This window comes from Ovis aries, chromosome 2 (genome assembly GCF_016772045.2).
Source record: "Ovis aries strain OAR_USU_Benz2616 breed Rambouillet chromosome 2, ARS-UI_Ramb_v3.0, whole genome shotgun sequence".
NCBI lineage: Eukaryota > Metazoa > Chordata > Mammalia > Artiodactyla > Bovidae > Ovis > Ovis aries.
This window is the reverse complement of record NC_056055.1, coordinates 54,947,904-54,965,768: the sequence shown is the minus strand read 5'-3', so window position 1 is coordinate 54,965,768 and position 17,865 is coordinate 54,947,904. Positions and strand designations below refer to the sequence as shown.

The following is a 17,865-nucleotide window of genomic DNA, read 5'->3' as shown; positions in this document are numbered from 1 at the left end:
GGTTGGTTTGTCAAAGGGTATGTGTGTATGTGTGGGTCTAGCATGTCCTAAAAATCTTTATGCAGCTTAAGCTTTACTAACTTCAGAAAAATAACTGCTACAGACTTATCCTCAAGGTCATGTGAAAGTTTATTTACATTTATCTTATAGGGACTAATTTTGTGAATATTGAATGGTGAATTATTCATTTAAATTATTTGAGTCACACCCCACTGACTCAAGATGGTAAAGGCTGACTGAAACAAAAAGCAAATTTTCCCATTCACCATTCACAAAACTAGATAAAAGAACTTTTAAGTTCTATATCTGGGTTCCTCTAGCAAACACATTCTGTAGGAAAGATGGATTTAAGGACATATATGATCCTGAGGCTTCCCTGGTAGCTCAGATCGTAAAGAATCCACCTGCAATGTGGAAGACCTGGATTTGATCCCTGGGTTGGGAAGATCTGTTGGAGAAGGGAAAGGCTACCCACTCCAATACTGTGGCCTAGAGAATTCCATGGACTGTCACAAAAAGTTGGACACAACCGAGTGACATTTATTATGATGATGATGATGATCCTGAGTGTAAAGGTGTACAAGCAAAAATTCCAGACAGTATTTTAAGGCAGTGGAAGGGTGAGACCCAAGTCAAGTTTCTCAAACAGTAAAAGGATCCTTGGTAATATCTGGGTAATGGATGGGATAGGCAGAAAATTTCATTAATGTGAATGAATATATGAAGCCATGAAAGGATGGAGTTGGAAAATATGATGGCAGGGTAGGGCACAGAGACCTGGAAGGCCCAGGACGGGTGAGGCTGTCTGCTAGGCTGGTGGATGGGGGAGGGGCTGTGGATGCATTCTCTTCATGTTGTCCCCTCCCCCACCCTCAGAAACCCTTTGTGACTCTTGAGTTCTCAGTGATGGAGGCCTTGGACTATACTCAAGTGACTGCACTCTCAGTGCTCACCAATCTCAGTCAGCCTTGTGATTGAGACAATGGAATTCAGAAAATGGAATGTTCTCTCATTTTTGAATAGCCCTACTGACCCATGTCTGAGCTTTGGCTCCACCTCCTTGGATATTAACTCTGACCTCATTCTCCTGTGTGGGCTGGGGTTGTTCCTTCTGTTCCTGTGGTACCTGGTGGGGTTTCCATGTTTACCAACCTTCTGTAAAATCAAAGGCATCCAAAAGGTAAGTAAGTAACCCTGGGAGCACCCCCAACAGAGATTCTTTATTGCTGTTTCCAATTCTATTCCACATTTTAAGATGAGTTTGGTTGGGTCAGAGAGACACCTAAGATAGGAATTTCAAGGAGAAGATAAAACGAGGCAGGGCCAGTGGTTCAGGGAGTACTAAGGCTTTCATTTGAAGCCCACAGACCAGCTGAGTGTTGGGAGGATTCCAGGAGAAAAATCCCAAACAGTAATTCTGTGGCCCTGGGTTGGGTTGGGTTATTTAGAGAGTTTTGGATCTCTGCAGGAGAACAGAGTTCCCCAATGCTTGATCAAGAGTTACATTCTCAAGTCAGGCATCACTTGACCAAGCCTTCCTTTGTGCTGAGCTGGTCAGGAAAGCAGGGCTGAGCCTCTGAGAGCCTCCAGAGCAGAGGCTGAAGCCTGAGTTGTCAGGATCCAAGGTGCTATCTGAGGGACACAGATGTTGACTGTTAGCCTCAGATGCTATGCCCTCCTTGGGCAGGTGACTTCTGACTGAGACTATCAAGGGTGGACTTCAGCGACAAAGTCTTTTTTGGGCTTTTTAAGGAAAAAAAAGTTGAAAACATTTTAAACCTTTAAAATTGACAAAAGAAAGGAACAGAAAGATTAGGGTCATATTATTCCTGGCTAATGAATATCTGAGTTTCTAGAGGACTGAGAGAATGCGCCCCAGCACTTCATTCTTTTCTTTTTGTTCTCAGTGTCAGGGCAGAACCAGGAGGAGAAGGAAAGGAGGCACACTGAAAGGTGAGGTTCTGCCTGTTTCACCGGATCTCTCCAAGGGTGACCCTTCCTGCCTTTTCCATGAGATCCCAGGTCCGTGACCTCTGACGATGTCAGTGGCTAGATACCATTTCTCTCAGAAACCAGAGGTATCTGGGGCGAGGCTCATGGGGAGGCAGTCCGAGCCTGAGACACTTCTCAGATTCCCTGTTTTTCTCATGGCTGGGCTTGAAGCCATGATGGACCTGGGCAGTGGGTGTTTCCCCACAGGTGGCCATGTGAGATGTCAAGAGTCCGAACTTCTGTGTCCTGACTTTGTATCAGTCCTCTGACTTCCTGGATAATCACATTGCTCTCTGAGGCCACACTGATCTCTGTGTTTCTCATGGTGGTTTTGAGCATCACATGAGATATAAGGCATGTGAAAGTACTACAAGTGAAGCAACATACATATAAATTAATTGACCATTTGATCTCATCTACTAATTCTTGGGTCTTTCAGAGTCTAATATCCCAAGGGTTTCCCATAAGGAGACTCATATTATACCTCTGCTCCTGCCTTCCTTACGTGTAACCCACTCTCCTGGTTTCTCAGGTTGGAGATTTCACCAGCTAGAAACAGAGGAAAAAACGAAGCTGATTTCTATTCTGAAAAGGTGACTAGTCTTTCCCCTTCTTTCCTGATCCCTCCTTAGCATGTTCTCTGCAATTCCTGGGATTCCGTGCAACCTACTGGAGTCACCGGAGGGGGTAGCATAGGAATGAGTATGTGATGAAGGCCTTAAGGTGAAGGTTATTGAGCATGTTGTGAAGTCATGGATGTGGAGCAATGTAAAGGGTCAGCAGGCTCCAGCCCACCCCTGCCAGGCCAGCAGGTCCCCTTTTCCTTATTCCGGTCCTGGTTGCATCTTTGTACTTCCTGTCTCCTGCAGCCCCCTGGGCCGGCACGATGATACCATCCGCTTTCGTCAGCTCTTGTGTCCAGATCCCTTCTGTGAGGTGTGTAATAATGCAACTGCTGAAGTCAATTGGCTGCTGTTCCCAGAGACCCTGGAAGATTCTGCTTCCTCTATGTCCCCTTTGGCTTCCACAGCTCCTGTGGCTGATTCATCATTGACTCTGTCCCCTGCCTTCTCAGCAGTCTCTCCAAGAGATCTACTACCAGCCTCTCTGCCTGAGCCTTCCCCATTGCCCCCCTCCATTCTTTCACCTAGCTCCATGACCCCCTTAGCTGACTTTTTGTCACCCTCACCATTGGGTCACACTCTGGCATTAGAGCCTTTTACTTCCTTGGATTCCGAATTCTCTGTAGATTATTCCTCACCCCAACCCCTTGCCTTTCCCCCTCTCCTACCACATGACATGCAGACAGCATGTCCTGTTCTCCCACCAGAGGCCACTTTGTCTCTGAATACTATCTTTTCCCTCGACCCCACCCTTTCCCATGATATCAACCGCTTATCAGATTTGTCCCAAGCAATGAAACCCGCTGATTCTTTTGCACCACCAAGCCTGTCTGTTTTACCACAACCAGACTGCACTTTAACTGTCACTCAGGCTAAATCAGTTGCCATCTTACTGACTCCTGTTCCTGAGAATTTGCCTACAGAAAGCCCTGGCGTGTTGTCCCCTTATGTTCCAACACTTACAGGTATTGATCATTCAAGCCTGTCAATTTCAGACTTCTCCTGGTGGCAAGCTCATGCCAAAGACTTAATCCCTTCCACGTTGGCACAATGTGATTTCAATCAAGAGTTTCTCGCCCTTCACTCTTCAGAGGCCTCTTTTCGGGGAGACCCTGCAGCCAACCTCATAGAGCCTGGTAATCTCTCATGTCTCAGCCCTGATGTCCTGGCACTCCTGGAGAGACAAGTACAAAAGAGGAGTGATTTCCTGATGTGGAAAGAAAAGGAAAAGAAAAAAGATTCTTTTCCAGAACAATTGAGGCCAGACTATCAACTAAATCCCTCAGGGATCATGTTAGAGTCAGTTGCTGATAAGCCGGTGCATCAACAACCCCCATATCCTAAGACCGTGGAGGACCAATTACAGCAAAAACCTACCCAGCTCTTCTGGGGTCTCCCATCTCTACACAGTGAGTCCTTGCCCTCTGCCGTTCATGTCTCCAGTGACAGTTCCTCAAACTTTATTTTCAATAGAAAGTCAAATGCCTCTACAGGCCAAGAATCCCCAGGACTTCCCCATCCCCAACCTCTGTCCTTGCCTGAGATTCAGCCTGAACCCTTGCCTCAAACCCTGCCTCAATCTCAGCCCCTACCTCTCACTCAGGTCCAGTCCCAAGCTGACCCCAAATCCCCACTCCTGGTCACACCTCCTGGTCCTCTACCCCAGGTTAGGATCTGTGGAGTGTATTTCCATAGACCTCAGAATGAATCAGAATCTCTCTCCTCATCTGAAATTCAACAGCTGGAATGGAACGTGTTGCAGAAACAACAGGAAAGTTTGTGGGGCTTACCCTCTGTGATCCAAAGATCTCAGGAAGCCTTTTGTCCATTAGCGCCTAACACTTCTCACCACCAGCACCCTCAGGCCCATGTTTCAGTCTCCATCCTTCCTGGGGAGTTTGCTCTCAGCGATGAACTTCGGAAGAAACTCGAGCATCACCTTCGAAAGAGGCTCATTCAACACCGGTGGGGCCTGCCCCGGAGAATCAGAGAGTCTGTGTCACTCATGTTGCCTCCAGATGGTTTTCTAGAGGCATCTAAGTCAGAGAGCAGTGATGGAGTCTCACTGATCTCTGTGTTTAAGGGTCAGAGTAGCAAACATGTAAGTGTTGAATCGATTCAACCTGGAAGCTCCCGTGAGAGAAGCTCGGAAATGCTCCAGCTAGAGAAAGATGTGGGGAAAGATCAGGAACACAGCCAAGAGAATGGTCAGGAAGATCCCCTGTTGAAAGACCCAAACAGCTCTTCAGATAAGGATCTGGGGTATGACTCTGAGAAAAACATAAGCAGTCAGATCGTGAGTCTCTCAGAGAAAAATTTAAGGGGGTCAGCAGAGAGTCTACAACTTGAAAATGTCCTAAAAGTACATTTGAGTAAGAAGTTTGAGGAAATAAATGAGGGTCGACTCCCTGGGACTGTGCATAGTTCATGGCATGCCATCAAGCAAACATTGATGCTTTCTGCAAAATCCCACACCGAAATGAGAGAGAGAAGTTTGCCATCATCAGTGGGTGACTGCTATTCCTTGAATACCTTCCAGGACCTGACTTTTGTTGATCCCAGTGCACAGCAGATGCTGGAAGCACATATTAAAAGGTTTCGTATGAGGATGTTGTGGGGCCTTCCTTCCAAGGTCCTTGAATCCATACAAATTTTTAAACTGAAAGATGCCTCATCCCAGTCCTTGTCCCATGCCAGCTTTGCCTCCTCAACCAATGCGATTTCTGAGCCAGACTCCAAATTTGGGAACTCCAAGTCTTTTAGCAGAAGCTCTGAATCTTTCCATGGAAGCAAAGTGGGAACAACCAATTCAGCCCCTGTCCTGGGTCACTGTCCGCCTGCCACCTCACCCGAGGGGAAAGGAGGACAGAGGGTCCTGAGACAATCACACTCTGCTGTCAACCATGAACTTGCAGAGGATGTTCAGAAAATTAAGGATCCCAGACAGATTCGTCTGCCTGTCTCACTCTGCATCACAGGGAGAGGAAGTCATAGACAGGTGCAACTAGCTGATGGATATCCCCGAAAGCCACTTGCAAAGCAAGCTGGAGCCAGATTTGAGCCAAAGTATAAGAGTATGAGTTCCAGTGATAAAGGAAAAATGCAACAGGGCAAAAAGGTGAAGTCAGAACCTGTTTCTATGCCCAAAGTGTCTAGGGAGATATTCAAGGCTGAGGAGCTTGAGTGTCTTCAATTAAAAACGAATGACATGTTGACAACCAACAAATCAGGGAGCTCCCAAATAACAAATGTGAATGAGAATAAAGCAGAAACTACTGTGACCACTGAAAGCCCTCCACCCAAACCACCAGTTCCCCAAGATCCTAAATGCGTATCCCTTAAAGAACAACTGCTTGATGAGTTAAAGTTTAGATTGGAGAAGAGGAAGCATAGCGAGGCTGAAGGCCAACCCATGGACATGTCCCTTGCTTCAGATAACTTGACTTACAAGGCCTCACTGATTCCTGGCCAGGGTGTCTCAGGTGGGGACACAGGAGAGTCCCAAGTGCTGCATGTCCATGTGGAGGACAGAGGAATCAGGATGGAGCAGCAACAGGAACATTGGGTCCCTAAGCATGGCTTCCAGAGATGCCAGGATAAGAATTTCCCACCAACTGTGAAGAGAGTGAGCTCCCCAGGGTGCAGAGCAGAGGAGCTAGGTGGAGGGGATGCAGGACTGGGGACATCCCAGCTTAGGAGGAAGAGTTTCCCTCCTCAGGAGACGGTACGAGAGGAGATGCTTGTGAGCAAATCTTCCCAGACCCTTTCAAAGAAAGGACAGTCTATTCCTGAAGGCCGTATCAGAAAAAGAATGAAGCACTTTTTGCAGTGGCTGTATCCTGGGGAAAAACGCAAAAGGCGAGAAGATCCCCAGGAAAAGGGCAGCCCCATATCAAGTGCGCAGAGCAGAGGCCTAGTTGAAAGTAGAGCTGCTGGTAATGGATCAACAGAAGCTCAGAAAATCGTGACAGACATCAGGAAGTTCCTAGAGGAGAAACTGGGATATCGGCATGCATTAGATGCCACCAGCTCTCAAGAGGACCCTCCCCTGGTGCACTTTGGGCAATCTCAAAAAAAGGCTGGAGTACAGGTCCACACAGAGCCTGTCCGGGAACATCCTTTCAACTCCAAGGCTCCCTCTAAGGTGACAAATCCCAAGTCCCGCCACCAAGAAGCTATCTTGGCTGGTCAGTGCTATCCTCCAAGTACAAGACACATCAGAAACAAGAAAAGACAGCCCCAGAAAGCTGTGGCATTTAAGGACCAGCAATTGTATCAGAAACATCCCCCACCAGTGCCCCACAGGGAGCCTGTGCCCCACCCAAGGCCCACCCACAGGTGTCAAGCTGGCCAGGCCTGTCCAGCTGTGCCCACCACTGCTGAAGGCAATGTATCCAGAGATCTGTCTCTACTGTTTAGACAGAAAACACTTCTCCAGATTTCCAAGGAGGAAAACTTCCCATCTAAAAATAATTCCTTCCTTGTGGAGAATGTTGATCCTCCCCAATAAATGTTTCTCTAATAGTAAGATGTCTTTTCTGTGTACTGTGTTGAGGGCATGGGTTTGGGTAACTCAGGGATTATATCTAAGGGAAGAATATAGTTTTGCTCTTACTTACTGCTTCCTTTGGCTTTGGCTCAAAGGTGACCAATCCTCTGGATTTCTTGTTGAGAAATAGATACCATGTGCCCCCCACCCCCACCCTCTGCAAAAGACCATTTCCTCCTTGATGACATTTGAGGAGATGGGCTTTGTCTGCTGCCTCTTGGCTTAGCCTTAAAGAAAATGTATAGCAGACCACACACCTCCCTCACTGAATGTTTTACATCCTTTAGAGAAGTAGGAAAGACAGGCCTTCTATATCTGAAGAGGCTTAAGGATGGGTTTAGTTTCTGAAAATAATCCTGAAGAAGAAATAAATCTTAATCGTTATTGAGAACTCAGTGACCAGAGGCTCCTACATGGGTCTGAATCCCTTGAATGGCAGTGTTTGGGTGTGGATGTTACTGTACTGGATGCTGGGCTGGTTGCCGAGGGTCCAGGAACAGCATAAAAGCTGCTTAAGTATCTGTTTCACATGGGTCATGTTAATGTAATGTTTTGGTCAGAAAAGCATACTTCACACTTAACATTGAGGTTTCCCTACGAAAAAGACACTTTGGGGAAGTGGTTCCCTTCCTTGGGTATTTTTTTCAGGCTGCTCAGTTGATGAATTTTTTTACAGAGCAAAATCACCACTCCAGCTGTCAGTGGTAGGAATGTTGACTAGGCAGTCCCCTATCTTCCAGGGTAAAATACAGCTGCTGCTGCTGATGCTAAGTCGCTTTAGTTGTGTCTGACCCTGTGCGACCCCATAGACAGCAGCCTACCAGGCTCCCTGTCCCTGGGATTTTCCAGGCAAGAACGCTGGAGTGGGTTGCCATTTCCTTCTCCAATGCATGAAAGTGAAAAGTGAAAGTGAAGGCGCTCAGTCGTGTCTGACTCTGTGGGACCCCGTAGACGGCAGCCCACCAGGCTCTCCCATCCATGGGATTTTCTAGGCAAGAGTACTGGAGTGGGGTGCCATTGCCTTCTCCAAAATACAGCTGAGAGTTAAGGAAAAGATGTCTTAAAATGAGACATCTGAAAGAATGTACTTGCTGGTGGAACAAAGGTTAATGCCTTATTATTCCCATATTGTGACCCTGTCCTGCTCCCCTACTCCTCAATCTGATCCAAGCACCACATCCTTGAGGCTGAGAGAAGAGCACAGCACACTGATGCTTTATACCAGAAAGGCATGAGGGCATCTCAGAGTACTGAAACAGCATCTCCAAGGATGTCATCAAGATGGCATCCCCCTCTTTGGGGAAGGTGGTGAAGGTGATCGTGGTGCTTTCCTTCCATCTGTGTTTGATGGCAGTATACAAGATACTGCCCTTAGTGTGTACAGTTCACCAAGCAGGATGAAGGTGCCACCTTTGATATTAATAGCCTTGGTGGAGCCATGGTAGACCTCCCCCAGAATACGTGCAGCTCATGAACCAGAGGTGAGTCCTAGAACTATGCCCTGGGGTTATAGATATTTGGGATTCACCATGGACCTTTTTTTGGCCAAGGCTGCACACCCACCCACCCTTACAAGGAGGTCTAAAGAGGGAGGGAAACTCCAATACAGACTGGGACTCAAAAAGCTGGTGAGTATCCTCAGTTCAGTTCAGTCACTCAGTCGTGTCCGACTCTTTGCAACCTCATGAATCTCAGTACGCCAGGCCTCCCTGTTCATCACCAACTCCCGGAGTTCACTCAGATTCATGTCCATCGAGTCAGTGATGCCATCCAGCCATCTCATCCTCTGTCATCCCCTTCCCCTCCTGCCCCCAGTCATTCCCAGCATCAGAGTCTTTTCTAGTGAGTCACTTTTCCTCTTTGCGTGAGGTGGCCAAAGTACTGGTGTTTCAGCTTTAGCATCAGTCCTTCCAAAGAACACGCAGAGATTGATCTCCTTTAGGATGGACTCGTTGGATCTCCTTGCAGTCCAAACGACTCTCAAGAGTCTTCTCCAACACCACAGTTCAAAAGCATGAATTCTTCGGCACTCAGATTTCTTCACAGTCCAACTCTCACATCCATACATGGCCACTGGAAAAACCACAGCCTTGACTAGATGGACCTTTGTTGGCAAAGTAATGCCTCTGCTTTTCAATATGCTATCAAAGTTGGTCATAACTTTTCTTCCAAGGAGTAAGCGTCTTTCAATTTCATGGCTGCAGTCACCATCTAATGAGATAATATTTCTCACACACACAGGAATGGCTAGAATCAAAAAGACAGATTCAAACAAGTGTTGGTGAGAATTCAAAAAATCTTGAACCCTGATACACTGCTTCTTGGAATGAAAACTGGTGCAAACGTTTAGGAAAACAGTCTGGCAGTGCCTCAGAATATTAAACATAGAGTTACCATGAAAGAAGTGAAAGTGAAAATTGCTCAGTTGTGTCAGACTCTTTGTGACCCCATGGACTATACAATCCATGGAATTCTCCAGGCCAGAATACTGGAGTGGGTAGCCTTTCCCTACTCCAGCAGATCTTCCTAACCCAGGGATCAAACCCAGGTCTTCTACATTGCAGGTGGATTCTTTACCAGCTGAGCCATCAGGGAAGCCCAGAGTTACCATATGACCCAGCAATTCCACTTCTAGGTATAATATACACTCAAGAGAAATGAAAATATATGTCCACAAAAACCCTGTAAACAAATGTCTATACCAATTGTATTCATAAGAGTTAATGGTAGAAATAACCCACATGTCCATCAACTGATGAATAGGTAAATCAAATACCTTCTATCTATGCAGTTAATATTATTTTGGCATAAGAAACCATAAACTGATATACGTTTCACATGGCTGAACTGTGAAAACATGCTAATGAAAGAAGCCAGTCACAAAATGACTACATATGACTCCATTCATATGAAACATCCAGATTAGGGAAACCAAGACAGAACAGAACGTAGATTAGTGGTTGCTGACAGCTGCAAGATGGGGGAAGGGGGTTATGAGGCTAAAGGTTATGAGGTTCTTTTTAAAGTCAGGAAAATATTTTAAAAATTGACTATAGTAATGCACATATCTGAGTATAATAAAAATCATGGAATTACACACTTTAAATGAGTGAATTGTATGGTGTGCTCTAGTGTGTGCTTAGTTGCTCAGTCATGTCCAACTCTTTGTGACTCCATGGACTGTAGCCCTGCCAAGCTCCTCTGTCCATGGGGATTCTCCAGGCAAGAATACTGGAGTGGGTTGTCATGCCCTCCTCCAGGAAATCTTCTTGACCCAGGGATCGCGTCCAGGCCTCCCACATTGTGGGCAGGTTCTATACCATCTGAGCCACTAAGGAAGCCCAAGCATACTGGAGTGGGTAGTCTATCCCTTATCCAGGAGAACTTCCTGCCTCAGGAATCGAATTGGAGTCTCCTGCATTGGAGGTGGATTCATTACCAGCTGAGCTACCTGGGAAGCCCTAATTGTATGGCATGTGAACTGTGTTTCAATAAACTGTAGAAACAAAGGATTCCAAAGAAGTGCTTGAGGATGACAAGAAGGAGAGAGGATATGGCAATAGATGCCAACACATTTTTGGAAGATGGAAATTTGGTGGAGGAATGGCAACTGACAAGCAGAAGAGGCAAAGTGCTGGCAAACCAATTCACACCACAAAACCCTGGAAGATGAATGACCCGGTGGCACCAGATAAGAAAAATCAGTGGATCCATGCTGTTAACATGTTGACCTTTTTTTTTTTTTTGGTTCTGCATTGGGTATAATTAAAATTTTTGTGGGGGGTGGTACTCTTCTTCAACATTTTGTAAATTCCTTTGAAATGTGCAGAGGATCCCAGATGTCTTGCTGGGGACAAAGCCTGAGATAACTTTTACGCTGGCATTGTTTACTTCTGGCATCTGAAGATGGTGGTGGTGGTAGCTGTAGGAATCAAAGCTAGAAATCTCAACAGTTAGGTAAAATCCAGGACAGCAAACAATATACTGTTTTTTAAGTGTATTTATATGAAAATAATTAAACTTGTGGAAAAGTTGCATGGATGATAAAGCCATGTACCCTTTATCCAGACTTACCTACTAACATTTGGACCCATCTGAGATCCCTCCCTTTTCTGTCTCTTTGACCCTGCCTCTGTCTCTTTCCCTTCCTTCCTCTCCTTTCTGTTTATATATGAGTACACTCGTATACACATATATGAAAAATATGCATATATTTCTGAATATTTGAGAATATACTTTATGTGTAATGCACCTTCTCAAAGAAAATTTCATTGTGTATTTAAGAAAAAAAGATTCTCTTACATATAGTACAATTATTTATCCTCCAGTAAATGTAACAATAATTTAACAATGGCATAAAACTTTTTTTTTTTTTTAGTTTTTTATTTTTTAAATTTTAAAATCTTTAATTCTTACATGCATTCCCAAACATGAACCCCCCTCCCACCTCCCTCCCCACAACATCTCTCTGGGTTATCCCCATGCACCAGCCCCAAGCATGCTGCACCCTGCGTCAGACATAGACTAGCGATTCAATTCTTACATGATAGTATACATGTTAGAATGTAACAATGGCATAAAACTTTTAACTGATCTATTCATATTCAATTTTTTTCAATTTATTGAGTAATATCCTTTGTAATTTTTTTTTCAAAACCTTCATTGAAGGATTCAGTGAAAAATCACAGGTTGCATTTAGTTGTCTTGTGTCTTTAGTCTCTTTTAATCTGGATTAGTGTCTTTTAGTCTTCCTTTTTTATGAGAAGGCCATTTTTTGAGGAATATATTTGATGTATCATCTTTATAACCTCTTTCTTTTGGTGGAGCTTATCTTGCTCAGACTTGAGAGAATGTTTTTACAGTTGGGACTCATAGGGACCTCGGGAAGAGTCAGGACCAGCCTTTCTCTGGGGGGGGGGGGTGGGAGGGGAACCAAAATAACATCAGAGATACAAAGATATGTGGAGGGACTTTTTTAAACAAATACACCTCCTGTGGTCAAGGGAGGTGGGTATGGGCAATGGAGTGGACTTGAAGTGTATCTTCCTTTTGGGTAGAAACAATGGTGGCACTGTGGATGCAGGAGAAGACAGGTAAAGGAAGGAGCTGCCATTGCTGGTAAACCCTCCTCAGAGGGGAGGGAAAGAATTAGGTACCTGGGGTCAAGACTGAGTCATCAGACTCAATGAGGGAATGCAGGCAAGCCAAGTATGGAAATGACACAGGGCTTAATTTCAGCAGTTTATAATCTAAGGAAGCTATAAGGGGGTACAACGAGCAAATGACTAATAACTAGCATAGGGAGATGAAATAAATACATGTACACCATCAACAAAAGTGATGTTATTGTCTACAAAGGTATGGAGATGCCAATAGAAATTTTAGTGAAAAGAAAGTAGATGAGAAAAAAATCATAAAAGTTTTCATGGAAGAAGTAACTATTGATGTGAGTCAAAAAGTCAGAAAGTATCACTAAATATAACTGCGGTCATTAGAATTTATGTTAAAGAGAAGCCCACTCCTTAAATCAGAGTGTATTTGGTCCTGCAGGTTGTGTTCTGTAAAATAAATAAAAAATTTTAAATGTTGTGAGGAGAAGAAGGGATTTGTCAGATGAAAGAGGGAGCAGCAGGAAGAGACACTCTATGTGTGGAGGGGGCTAGGTTTGAGAACCTTAAGGGGCTGAATAGCTTAAGAGGGGTATTGGGAAAAAAGAATTACCCAAGATTTCTAAGTTGTCTGCTATAGGGTCATGAGTGTGCCATGCCCTTGTTTCTCTTTTTGTCATGCTTGCTATTTATTAATATAGGCCACTCTGCACACTTGTGCTTTTTGGTGAATTCTTTTGAGGAGATACGGGGGGAGTGGGTGACATATATTTGTGCCTCTGGCTCCATGCAGGTAAAGAAACATTATATATGAGGGGAAGCTGGAGTTGAAGGCAGAGTAGACCTTGGAGGTGTATATCCCTTGGCACAGCAGAGTGTTATATATTATGTGGGGCCCATAGGGTGACCACTAGGTAATAAGAAGGTTGCAGGTAATATCTAGGTAACAGGCGGAATAAATAGGAATTTTCACTAAAATAAATATATGGTATGTGAATGGGTGGTTGGGAAGGTAGATCAGAAGTATCTAAAGGGCCCTGGAGGGATGGATGGATCTGCTGGGTTGGGTGGTGGGGGAAAGACTGTGGTTTCATCTTTCTTGTGTTGCCCCTCCCCCGCCCTCAAGAACCTTGGGTGTTTATGCTAAACCTCTTGTGATGTGGGCCTAGAACTCTAGCCTAGAATGTGCACTTTAAATGCCCTGATGCCTGAGGCAGCAATGCACTTCTGATGATTTGGATCATCTTCTTTGTCTGAGGAACCTTACTGTACCATGGCTGAGTTCCAGCTCAACTTCCTAAGTTTTCCCATCCTTGCCTTTGTGTGTTGGGTGGGGCTCCTTCTTCTGTCACTGTGCTACCTAAAGGGGAACTCAAGTTTCTCAATATTTTGGAAGCAGGGAGACATCGATCAGGTCAGTAAGCCAGAGTTCCTCAAAGATACTAAATCTTTCTTTTCAAACGGATGCATTCAGTGCTATCAGTTTCCCTCCAGGTACTGTTTCTTTTGTATCTCACAAACTTTGACAAGTTGTATTTTAATTTTCATTTAGTTAAAAATTTTTCTTTTTCCTCTTGAGATTTCTTCCTTGACCCATTTGTTAGTAGCACGCTGTTTACTCTTCAAACATTTTGGCATTTTGGCCTTTCTAACTATCTTTCTGTAAATGATTTCTAGTTTAATTCTATTATCATCTAAAAACACATTTTGTATGATTTCTAGTTTGCATTTGTTAAGATGCATTTCATGGTCCAGAGTGTGGTCTATTTTGGTCAATGTTCCATGTGTGCTTGAGAAGAATGTGTATTCTGTTGTTGGATGAAGTATTCTATAAATGTCAATTAGATCCATTTGACTGACGGTGCTGGTTAGGTCAACTCTACCCTTACTGATTTTCTGCCTGCTGAATCTGTCCATTTCTGATAGAGGGGAGTTGAAGTCTCCAAAAACAACAGTAGATTCATCCAATTGTCCTTACAGTTGGGCCAGTTTTTGCTTCACATATTTTGACAGTCTGTTGTTAGACTGTATACATGTTAAGGATTGTTGTGTCTTCTAAGAGAACTGACCCTTTTGTTGTTATGTACTGTCCCTCTTTATCCATCATAACTCTCCTTGTTCTGAAGACTGCTTTGTCTGAAATTAATATAGCTCCTCCTGCTTCTTTCATCAGTCTTAGCATGGTACAGTATCTTTATTTTTCAAGTGGGTGTTTGGTAGGCAACACATCATTGGATCTCATGCTATCCACTGACAATCTAGCTTTTAATTGGATGTATTTAGATGACTTACATTTCGAAATTTTCTATATAGTTGGATTAATATCCATCATGTCTGTAACTGTTTAGTATTTATTATAAGTATTCTTTTCTTCTTCCCCTCTTTTTCTGCCTTTTCTGGTTTCAAACAAGTACTTTATAGGATTCCATCTCTCTCTTCTCTTAGCATATCAAGTATTTTATAAAAAATATTTTAGTAGTTGCCATAAAATTTGCAATATATTCAATACATTAACAACTAATGTACTGACAACTAATACACTGACAACTCAAATCTACTTTCATATAAACACTATAACACTTCATAAGTATTATAGGTTCTGTTATAAAAGAGTTCCCAATTCCTCCCTCCTATCCCTTGTAACACTGATGTCATTTATTTCACCTATCCATACACTTGATCACTCAATACAGTATCAGTATTATCATTAAGTCAATTGAGAATAAGAAAAATAAAAGTGTTTTTTTTTTCTTTTACCATCATTGATTCCTTTTCCTCTCTTCCTTTATGAAGACTTGAGATGCTGTTTTCCTTCTTCCTACAGAACTTCTATTAACGTTTATTCCAGGGAAGATCTGCTGTTGCTGACTGTCTCAGTTTTTGTTTGTCTTGAGACAGTTTTTATTTCTCTTTTACTTTTGAAGGATAGTTTCACTAGATAAAAAGTTCTGGAGTGATTTTTTTCTTTCAACACTTTAAATACTTCAGTCAATTTTCTTTTTGCTTGCATGGTTTATGATCAAAAATGAAAGTGAAAGTCACTCAGTCAACTCTTTGCATCCAATGTCCAACTCTGTGTGACCCATGGACTATATAGTCCATGGAATTCTCCAGGTGAGAATACTGGAGTGGGTAGCCTTGCCCTTTTCCAGGGCATCTTCCCAACCCAGGGATCAAACCCAGGTCTCCTGCATTGTAGGTGATTCTTTACCAGCAGAGCCACAAGGAAAGCCCAAGAACACTGGAGTCGGTAGCCTATTCTATCTCCAGCAGATCTTTCTGACCCAGGAATCAAACTGGGGTTTCCTGCACTGCAGGTGGATTCTTTACCAACTGAGCTATCAGGGAAGCTCTGGTTTATGATGAGAAGCCCATAATTCTCATCCTTGTTGCTCTAGAGGTATGGAATTATTTTCTTCTGTTTCCTTTCAAAATTTTATCTTTCACATACCTACAGTGTTAATAAAATATGTCCAGGTTTAGACTTTCTTAGTATTTATGCTGCTTGGTGTTCTCTGAGCATCCACAATCTATGGTTAGTCTATCATTAATTTTGGAAAATTTTGGGCTGTTAGTTCTTCAAATGTTTCTTCTGCTCTGTTCTTTCCTCTCATTTTAATATTTCCATTGCATGTATTGATATACTATACATTTTGAAACTATTTCAGAATTCTGCATATTCTGGGTTTAAATATTAAATTTTTCTCTCTTTGCATTTCAATCTGTAAAGTTTCTATTGCTATACATTCAAAGTCACTTATTTTTTAAGAAGAAAAAATGAAAACATTTTAAACCTTTAAAATTGATAAAAAGAATATTAAAGTCTATTAATTAGAGTCATATTATTCCTGGATAATGAAATCTGAGTTTCTAGAGGACTGAGAGAATGCGCCCCTGCACTTCATTCTTTTCTTTTTGTTCTCAGCGTCAGGGAAAACCAGGAGGAGAAGGAAAGGAGGCACACTGAAAGGTGAGGTTCTGCCTGTTTCACCGGATCTCCAAGGGTGACCCTTCCTGCCTTTTCCATGAGATCCCAGGTCCGTGACCTCTGACGATGTCAGTGGCTAGACACTGTTTCTCTCAGAAACCAGAGGTATCTGGGGCAAGGCTCATGGGGAGGCAGTCCAAGCCTGAGAGACTTCTCAGATTCCCTGTTTTTCTCATGGCTGGGCTTGAAGCCACGATGGACCTGGGCAGTGTGTGTTTCCCCACAGGTGGCCATGTGAGATGTCAAGAGTCCGAACTTCTGTGTCCTGACTTTGTATCAGTCCTCTGACTTCCTGGATGATCAGATTCCTCTTTAAAGTAAATAACCATTGACCCTTATTCCTCAAAGGGCAGTTCTGAATATCACGTGGGAGAATACATATGAAAGCCCTTTGTGACTGATAAGGCAACATATGTATTTCAGCCTTGCTATTATTATCACTGACCATGTAAACTTATATTCTAGTTCTTGAGACTCTCCAATCCACCAAGGGTACCACTAAAGGACATTCTACTTAGCCTCCTATAAGTTCTCTTTGTTCCTACCTTCATCACTCTTCTGGTTTCCCAGGTTGGAGAACTTCCCAGAGCGAAGCAGAGGAGGCAAGGATGGAGCTTTATCTTCTGCAAAGGTGACTAAACATTTCCTTCTTTCCTGTATCCCACTTTTTTAGTGGAGTCCTTGAATTTCTAGGGCCTCAGTAAAGCCTGGGATTGACATGGGAGGGAAAATCCTCAGATTCAGAATGTGAAAGCCATGGGGAGAGGGATTAAAAGATACATTGTGAGATTAAGGAAGTTGAAGAATGTGAAAAGATAGTATACACTGGGCAGCCATACTTTTGCCAGAGGTACCAGGGCCTCATGTTTTTTCCTGGTCCTGGCTGTACTTTTGTACATCCTATCTCCTGCAGCCCCTTGGGCCAGCATGATGATACCACCTGCTTTCGTCACCTCTTATGTCCAGACCCCTTCTGTGAGGTGTGTAATAACGCAACTGCTGAGGTCAATCGGCTGCTCTTCCTGGAGGCCCTGGAAGATGCTACTTCCTCTGTGTTTCCTTTGGCTTCCACAGCTCCTGTGACTGAGTCATCGTTTACTCTGTCCCCAGCCTTCTCAGCAGTCCCTCCAGGAAACCTACCACCAGCCTCTCTGCCAGAGCCATCCTCACTGCCCTCCTCTGTTCTCTCCCCTAGCCCAATGACCCCCTTAACTGACTTTTTTTTCCCCCTCACCAATGGGCCACTCTCTGGCCTCAGAGGCTTTTTCTTCCTTGGATTCCGAATTCCCAGTGGATTATTCCCCACCCCAAACCATTGCTTTCCCCCTTCTCCTACCACATGACACTCAGACAGCAGACCCTGTTGTCCCAGCAGAGGCCACATTGTTTCTGGATACCATGTCCTCTCTTGACCCCACCCTTTCCCAAGAAATCAACCCCTTATCAGATTTCTCCCAGGCAATGAATCCCACTGATTCTTTTGCTTGTCCTCATGCACCACCAACCCCATTTGTTTCACCACTGCCAGATGGCACTTTATCTGTGACTCAACCTAAATCAATTTCCACTTTATTGAAGCCTGTTCTGGAGAAGTCATCTCCAGAT

General features: G+C 43.8%; 1 protein-coding gene across 1 annotated transcript; it reads left to right on the top strand.

Annotated features, from left to right (window-relative positions):
- The first annotated feature begins 466 nt into the window (after nt 1-466).
- Nucleotides 467-7,125, top strand: LOC121818504 (spermatogenesis-associated protein 31D4-like). Its single transcript, XM_042242689.2, has 3 exons — nt 467-1,953; nt 2,525-2,585; nt 2,862-7,125. Exons 1-3 carry the CDS (start codon nt 1,869-1,871, stop codon nt 7,123-7,125), a joined length of 4,410 nt encoding a protein of 1,469 aa, XP_042098623.2. The 5' UTR covers nt 467-1,868.
- Nucleotides 7,126-17,865: the final 10,740 nt, after the last annotated feature.